The following is a 9,094-nucleotide window of genomic DNA, read 5'->3' on the forward strand; positions in this document are numbered from 1 at the left end:
AGTACGAACCGCGCACCGGTAACTTCCTCGGCGACATGACGGACGAGCTCGAGAGCTACGGCCGCGGCACCTATATCGAGAAGTTCGTGTCGGGAGGGCCAAAATTCTACGCTTATATTATTCGTACACCGGACGGACGTACTGTAGAGTCGTGTAAAGTAAAAGGTATTACTTTAAATTATAAGAATTCTTTAGCTGTAAATTTCAATAGTATTAAAAACTTAATAATACAAAGAGAGAGAGAGGGTAGAGGAGAGGAGGAGGGAGGAACGTCGTCGGCGGGGACGGCAATAATCTGCGTTTTAGTGCAATTCGACGCACCGCGTTTCACGACATTATAAATCGCGAAGAAACGAAAACGTGTGCACCGGTATTGGTAAACGTAGATTTATCAATAATCGTTATTCACTTCCGTACGGTTACGTGGAGTGAATAACTTTTTCTCCTTCTTCTTCTTATTTTTAAGTTAGGCTAACACGTTTTCTGCCACATTAGGGTAAAAAAAAAGAAAAATGTTTTCGTATTATATTGTAAAGTTTTTTAATTTTGTAAAAATAGTTGTAAGTGAAAAAGGATTTTTGTACATATGTAACTAAAAATATAATGTAGCGATATGTAAATATATTCTGTGTGTGTGTGTGTGTGTGTGGGTGTTTAAATATAAAATTTCTTGAAATTTGTTTTCTTTCCTCAGAAAATCTAAAAAAAAAAATAAAATATTTTCACATTTAAAGCGTAAATAGTTGCATCATATAATTTCATCCCCTCCCTTTCCCCGCGCTTATTTTTTCTCACAATTTTTATTCTCCGCCCGGAGCATCGCGTACAAGCTCGTCGATCGCGATGCTCTCGCTGCGGAATCGTAATAAGCTTGTAAGACATGGATAAGCTTATGAGCACCGCGGCGCGAGAATCAGCTGATCGACGGCCGCGGTGATGTTCGCTCGTGCGAGCGTTTGCGGAGGTACGCTGGTGCGCGCGTTCGCAGCCGCCGCCGCCGCCGCCGTTGATTAGCTTATTCCCCCCTCCCGTCCCCCTCTACTCTTCAAATTATTCTTTTTGAAGTCACGCGCGGAATTCGAGTCGATCATATCGCAAAATGGACGTGCGCTGGAAACATCCCTGGACGTCGATCGTGTGTGGACCCATCGGTTGCGGGAAGACGATCTTCGTGAAAACCTTTCTCCGACAATTATCTCACATGTCCGACGTACGTTTCGAGAGAGTTTTGTTTTATTACGCGGAGTGGCAGGAGGCTTATCGTCAATTACAATACGACGCGCGCGAGGAAGCAGTGCCGAAGAAAAAAAATATAATTGAATTTCGCGAGGGATTGCCACGTCCGGAAGATTATTCAGCCGATCCGCTTTCCCCAAAATTGGTGATAATCGACGATCTTATGAGAGAATCGTCATCGTGCGACGCGATCGTGGATCTCTTTACCAAAGGCAGTCATCATAAGAATCTCAGCGTAATTCTCATCTCGCAAAATCTTTTTCATCAGGGACGCGGGCAACGCGATATATCGCTCAATGCAAATTACATCGTAGTTTTCAAGAATCCTCGCGATCGTGCGCAAATTCGTCATTAGCGCGTCAAGTCTTTCCCAATGATCCAAAGTTTCTAGAAGAGGCATACTACGACGCCACGTCGAGGCCGCACGGGTATCTACTACTCGATCTGAAACAATCAACTCCGGACGAATATCGTTTTCGAACGTGCATCTTTCCCGACGATACGGCACATTTCGTCTACGTACCGCGTAGATCATTTTCCAACGGTTACGTATAAAAGGCGCGCACTAGCGCTCGCGCTGGTCAGTCGTGTCAGTTTTCTCGCGATGGAAAAGAAGGAAAATAACGCGAAATCAGACAGAGCGACGAAAACGCCAGACGTTCGATCGGAAAGAAAAATATCTGTCTTCTCGAGGCGTTGCTGTATTTGAACAAAATCAACGCGCGACCTTCTTACGGACCGCAGACGATAAATTAATACGGTGTATCGGCGAATGCGCGTTCAACACGCTCAAAGGTAACGTGCCGCTCGAGCGACGTGAAAAAAAATCGATTGAGCAAATACAAAGCGACACTGCGTCGCATCGCGTCAAAATGCTGTAATTTGAAGGATAAAAGAAAGCTGATGGTACAACGAGGCGGATTCTTATCCTATATTATCGGACCTATATTAACCGCCTTACTGTCGCGGATTATCGGCGGCGGCGGTAGAGATTAAAAGGGCGCGTTATGGAAAGGGCAAAGAAGATGGTTTTGATCACTACGGAAAATCTCGAAAGAATGCAGCGTCAATTATCGCAACAAAACGCTCCCCCCGCTGCGTTTGCCGTCGTCGGTAGCGAACGAACGATGGAAAACAGCGAAAATTCGGAGAACGCAAATATTACCGTGCGTACACCCGGGACACCTCTATCGCGACTCGATGAGGAGATGGGTCGCATTCTTAATTCACCCTTGCCACTCGACGTCGGGGAGAAATGGAAAAAAATATAAAGAGGCACTTTGGCGATATCTTCACTTTGTTCGCGTAGCGCGAAAGCGAAATCGGGACGCGCGCAACGATGAAAAAAACGAAAATGTGGATAGCGATATTCGCGTGGTCCGTGACGACAACGACGACGACGACGGTGACTACGAAACGACGACAACGCGTGATCTCGAATCGACTTTACACTCTAACGGTATTATGGCGAAAAATGACGTCGCGGCAGCCGCCGCTGCCGCCACTTGCCGTCGCGTCGAACGATCGTAATTTTGATATGTCGAAAAGCACTAAAAGAATACTGGATAGCGTGCCGAAAACTTATCGTCCGAATGCTCGTTTGCTGTTAAAGTATTTATTCGATAAAGCAGTTCCGAGTAGAATTAGCTGGAACGAAGATGGAGTCGTGACTATAGACGGCAGCGTTATAAAAGATTCGAATATCGACGACTGATAAACGAGGCTATGCGCGAAAGAAAAACCGTGAAAGCAACGGGGAGACTTCAGTTCGCACGTTTACTTCGCGTCTTAAACGTCCCCGCGGTACTGGTGAGAAATAAGGTATTATTAACCGCTACTTCTTCGAATATCTCGACATTTCAACCTCCCAGGAGTTCCACACCGATAGAGACACCGAAAAGTAGCGTTGATTCGCAGCAGGCGAAGAAAAAACGCTTACTCGATTGGAGTAAACAGAAATGACGGAACTTGAAAAATTCTACTACGATCCGCGACATTACGCTGGCTATTCGGCAACGGATAATCTGACTCGAGCCGCTAAACCGAATTTCTCCCGTAACGAAGTCACGCGCTGGCTCGAAACGCAAGACGCTTACACGTTGCATCGTCCATCGCGCAGAAAATTTCCACGGTTGCATTACACCGTGACGAATATCGACGATCTGTGGGAGGCCGATTTGATCGAGCTCCGAAATCTCAAAAGTTACAACGACGGATATTCGTATCTTCTGGTGATTATAGACGTGCTTAGTAAATATGCCTGGGTAGAACCGCTACGAGACAAAACGAGTAATCACGTGACGACGGCTTTCCAGCTCGTGCTCTCGAAAAGTGACGGGCGCGTACCGGTATACCTACAAACGGACAAAGGTAAAGAATTTATCGGGCGTCCGTTGCAAAAGTTTCTGGAAGAAAACGACATTCGTTTTCGCGTAGCCCGTAATCCGGATATCAAAGCTGCCGTCGTCGAGCGCTTCAACAGAACGTTGAAGGAACGAATGTGGCGCTATTTTACGCATAAAAATACGCGGCGCTACGTCGATGTTTTGCAGGATATCGTAAGCGCTTACAATCACACCCGTCATTCCTCCATCAGAATGCAGCCGGCTGTCGTTACGAAAGAAAACGCTCGTGTCGCGCGCGAAAATATAGTTCGACGATGGAGGACGAGCGAAAAGATGAAACGCGCACGAAAAGCTAAATACAGTGTCGGAGACCTCGTTCGCGTCAGTAGAACAAAAGCTACCTTCGAGAAAGGATACGAGGCGAGGTGGAGTGAAGAGATATTTCGAATTCACCGCGTTCTCGAGTGGCGAAAACCACGAGTGTACGAATTGAGCGATTTAGCGGATGAAGTCATAGACGGTATTTTTTACGAGCAGGAATTAGCTAGGGTAGAGAAAAACTTGCAGGAAGAAGAGTTTATCGTCGATCGCGTGATAAAGACCAGGGGGCACGGCGCTAATAAACAGGTGTTAGTTAGCTGGCGCGGTTATCCCAGCAAGTTCGACTCTTGGATCCCCGCTTCGAATTTAACTTCTCTTCCTCAAGATGAGGGACGACCAATTTCTCATGGTTCTTCCGAGCAATAGCAGCATGCGCTATTTCCCAGAAAATAGAACCTCGTCATTCGTTACGGAATTACCTCAATCTGTACACTTACACGGTGAATGGGAAGTGGCGCTTAGCGAGATTCAATTTCCCAGTACTCTTTTACACTTGCGCTATAAGGAAAATGAAATCCTCTTCTACGATACTAAACCGGAAGAAGAAAAAGAGAAAGTACAGGTGGCGAAAAAAAGCACATTTTCGTTCGGACTTTACAAAAATACCAGAGAACTTATCTCGGCGATTAATGAAGCATGCAAACAAGCTGACTCGCACTTTTATTTAGATCAACAAGAGAAGACTGGAGGAAAAACCCACATCAGCATTACTTGTAACGCAAGTGAATGCAATCTAATACATCATATGTGCCTTTCCGATACTCTTCTACAAATACTCGGTTTAGGTCATGTTCTTCTCAATAATCCCGAATACTATGGCGAATTTTCTGTCAGACGCTACGCAATTTATCCTTTTTCCAACCAAGCGTTTACTGCAAAATATATTAAACTTGGTCATATTAGTGAAAATAGTGATGCGCGCGAAACAGCTTTCTATAGTCGTGAACCTTGTAGTTTGCAGCGCGGTATTCCAGATAAAATGTTTGTTTATTGCGATATTTGCGAGCCTTATGTAACAGGTGACGCGCAAACACCTCTTCTCCGAATAGTGCCGGTCGAGACATACCGCTATAATCACGTGGACGCTTACGGAACGAATCAGGTGAAACATTTCTCCCCGCTGCATTATATTCCATTACGCAAAACAAATTTCCGCACGATTGAAATAGATATAAAAGATCAACTCGGAAAAAATATACCATTCGAATCCGGGACGCTGACGGTGACATTGCACTTTAGACGTTTCCAGTAACAACGCGGTGTGTTGTCGTCGAAAAAAAAAATAAAAACTAAATTCAGAGCCATGGACTACGAATATTACGATTCACATCAGAGTGGACGAGGCGGAGGAATTCCACGAGTTTTCGTCGGAGCATCCTATCAACGAGGTCATGGAATCGGTAGTTTTCTCGGAGGATTATTCAGAAAGGTGCTGCCTTACCTAAGTAGAGGCGCGCGAGCGGTCGGTAAAGAAGCTTTACGCGCGGGTATCAATGTGATGCAAGATGTCGAAAATGATACGCCGTTGAAGGAGGCGCTCAAAACTCGTTTCAAGGAATCGAGTGGAAATCTTAAAAGAAAAGCCCAGGAGAAGATAAGCAGCATGATGAAGGGATCGGGATATAAAGTATCCGCAAAAAATCCTGCGTTTCAGTTTCCCTTTGGCAACCACACCAGTCACGTCGCAGTTCGTAAACGTCGTCGTCCTCAAACGGTCAAAAGAAAATCGTCAAAGAGCAAGCAGAGGAAGAGAATAACGATCAAAAAATCATCGAAGAAGAAGAAGACTCGTGCTGTAAACAGAAAGTCATCTACCGCTACGAGACAGCGTCATCGTCGAGTCAGCGTCAAGAAACGCAGCGTATCCGACATATTCTCTTAATCGTCGCGCGCGCGCACACGAAGCAAGAATTCAAGGAGCGGAGGAGGAGGATAAGCATGTCTTTTCTGCACACGCACTCGAGTGAGTGTTTAAAAAGCGAACTCGATTTCTTCTCATTGCCGCCCACTCAAACTAGTATCGAGAGCTCGCAATGGATCTATTACAAGCCCATAACTTCCCTCGGGGACGACGCGCCTATAGAATTCGTCATACCCGGTCACGGGGAAGACTACCTGGACCTCACGCACACCATGTTGAGCCTTCGCATACGCGTAGAAACTTCTCCCCTAGCAGGCGGCGGTGGCGACGGCCAAACAAGTACACCAGGCGGACCTGCGTTCAAAGTAGGCCCTGTAAATCATTTACTGCATTCCATGTTCAATCAAATCGACGTATATTTCAATCAAAAGCTCGTCTCGCCCCCAAACAACGCCTACGCGTACCGCGCGTACATAGAGGCGTTGTTAAATTATTCTTCACCCGCAAAAACTTCCCATCTGACCTCTTGTCTGTGGGACATGGATACCCCCGGACTCATGGACGCACTCGTAGATTCAGAAACACCAAATCCGGCTCTCGTGAGACGCGCTCGTTACATTCACGAGGGACACGCGCTAGATCTCATAGGTCATCTTCATTGCGACGTTTTCAATCAAGATAAATTTTTAATTAACGGTGTGGAGGTTAGAATGAGACTCGTTCGTTCGAAAGATTCGTTTTGCCTTATGGAAAATACTTCGACGTCGAAAATACGCATTCTAGACGCCAGTCTGCTCGTGAGAAGAGCAAAAATAAGCCCAGGCGTTTTACTCGCGCATGCGAGTATGTTGAGCAAAACTACCGCCAAATATCCCCTTACGAGAGTCGAAGTTAAAACATTTACGATTCACGCTGGTCTCGTAGGAGAATCGATAGACAATGTAATACTCGGTCAACTGCCGAAACGAATAATAGTCGGTTTTGTCGATAACAGAGCGTTCAACGGAGATAGAAAATTAAACCCGTTTAATTTCAAAAACTACGGTATAAATTTCTTTTCGCTGTACGCCGACGGTATACAAATTCCCAGTAGACCGTTACAACCGAGCTTCTCGAGAGACGAGCCACTCTACGTCGAAGCTTATCACACTCTCTTTTCGGGAACCGGCATACACTTTTTGAACGAGGGTAATTCCATAAGCAGAGAAGATTACGCCGAAGGATTCACACTTTTCGCCTTTGATCTTACACCCGACTTATCCGCCAATTTCGCCGGCCATTGGAATCTTGTGAAACATGGCAGTTTACGATTAGAAGTGCGATTTGAAAAAGCACTTACCACAACCGTTAATTGTATCGTTTACGCCGAGTTCGATAATGTTCTAGAAATCGACTCCTCTCGTCAAATCATCGTCGACTTTGCCGGTTAACTTTATTTTTACCCCACCACTATATATTTTACCCATCGCCATTTTCCTGCGTAAAGTCCTGTGAAAAGAGAGAGATTCAGTTTCACTCGAGACACGGACGTCGACGCTTCGCTTGAAAAAAATAGAGAGTGCATTTTGAACTATGGATCTGACCATCGACATACAAGGTTTCCGTGATGTCAACGGAAAGTTTATTCCGAAAGAAGTCGCAGTTGTCGCGATTAACGCGGCAATCACCGGACACTGGATTATGTCGCCACCCTTTCCATTTGACGATCTACCCGAAAAGACAAGACGAGAGAATAACTGGCTTTCGCGAAATTATCATGGAATCGAGTGGTTCGATGGTGAAACCGATCTCAAATGTTTCACCCTACATCTGCGAGAAATTACGCGACAAGTGCGTTACATCTACTGCAGAGGCGCGGAAAAGGCTCGTTACTTGAGTCAACTACTTTCCAGAAACATATATAATCTGGAAGAAATTTCTCCACCGTTCAAAAGTTTACCGGAGGCCCGAGAGTACAGACAACGCTGCACACATCACGGATTTCGTGTTTCGACTACGGACAAAATTGCTTGTGCGTTACGTAACGCTTTTAAATTGAAACGCTGGCTAGTCTTGCGAGACAACAGCGAATGCATCAGCAACAGCAGCAGCAGCAGCAGCAGCAGCAGCAACAGCATCGACTCGAGCTACGATACTAATCTCTCTTACGTAAAATTGGTCACAAGCGACGACGACGACGAAGGTGAAAAAACCGACGGTGACATCGCTATAAAAAAAATAAAGCAGTGGCAAAAAAAAATAACGAGACAGAAGAGAAAGAGGAGGAAGGAGAAGTAGCAAAACCCTATTATTCAATAGCGGGTGTAAGAAAAGAATACATCTTCAATAACTTGCCGATACGCCCGTCACCACCCAAGAACACTAGTGCGACAACTCAAAAAGAGGTAAACTCCGAAATTTATACAAATAATTCCTCTCGTGCGAACACCACCTCACTGTGAAGAAAATGAACTCGCTAGAAATCTTACAAGCGCTGCATCATCTCAGTGTCAGATATGCGGGCGTCTATCCTGCCGACAGACTGCCGAGGGTGTGGACGAGGTCGACGGCCATCGTCGCTAATACGGACGAACACGATCGGCCTGGCCAACATTGGGTCGCTTTTTACGTCGACGAGCAAGGAGCAGGAACGTATTTCGATAGCTACGGACTACCGCCTTTAGACTCCAGATTCCTCTTACGCCTTCGTCGGAATTCCACTACACATCGATGGAACACCGTAACACTACAAGGAACACTCTCTCAAACTTGCGGCCAATACTGCTGTGTATTTTTATATTACATGTGTAGCGGTTATAATCTTTGTCAGTTTCTTAATCTGTTTAGCGACAATAGCGAGCGCAATGATCGTTTGATTGTAAAATTATTTCGTAAAATTTTTCTTCATAATAAAAGCGCATGCGTAAAACCTCACGTTGAATGTTGCCATGTTCAGGCATGTACTTTTAAGAATAATTAAAAATACTTATTCTCACGTATCAATGTATTATTTTATGTAATAAACATTGTTTGTATCTTCAACCCCTCCCGTCTATATATTTATTCATTCCCTTTTCTTTTGCGTTAAAATAGTTGCATCACGTCACAAAGCGAACCTGACCGTTCCTGTTTTACCTTCTCCTTTCTCTAGAAAATAAATTTCACGTATTTCATTGTTTCGAAAACTCTTTGTCCAGACCCAAGTCCTAAAAGAACACGGTCATAAATCATGAAATCTATTCTCTGAAAACATAAAAATTCCACTTTCCGTTTCCGACATCTTAGCATCATA

General features: G+C 45.0%; 2 protein-coding genes and 1 pseudogene across 2 annotated transcripts; all 3 read left to right on the forward strand.

The window, feature by feature from the left end:
- Positions 1–1,099: 1,099 nt before the first annotated feature.
- LOC139783442 (uncharacterized) lies at positions 1,100–1,791 on the forward strand (annotated as a pseudogene).
- Positions 1,792–3,194: 1,403 nt separating this feature from the next.
- Positions 3,195–4,328, forward strand: LOC139783435 (uncharacterized). Its single transcript, XM_071722585.1, has one exon. The coding sequence runs from the start codon at positions 3,195–3,197 to the stop codon at positions 4,326–4,328; it is 1,134 nt and encodes a 377-aa protein (XP_071578686.1).
- A 1,572-nt stretch (positions 4,329–5,900) lies between these two features.
- On the forward strand, positions 5,901–7,253 carry LOC139783436 (uncharacterized protein F54H12.2-like). Its single transcript, XM_071722586.1, has 2 exons — positions 5,901–6,847; positions 6,917–7,253. Exons 1-2 carry the CDS (start codon positions 5,901–5,903, stop codon positions 7,251–7,253), a joined length of 1,284 nt encoding a protein of 427 aa, XP_071578687.1.
- Positions 7,254–9,094: the final 1,841 nt, after the last annotated feature.

Source organism: Temnothorax nylanderi, unplaced genomic scaffold (genome assembly GCF_030848795.1).
Source record: "Temnothorax nylanderi isolate EJ_2023f unplaced genomic scaffold, tnyl_v1.0 TNYL_tig0501_pilon, whole genome shotgun sequence".
NCBI classification, from domain to species: domain Eukaryota; kingdom Metazoa; phylum Arthropoda; class Insecta; order Hymenoptera; family Formicidae; genus Temnothorax; species Temnothorax nylanderi.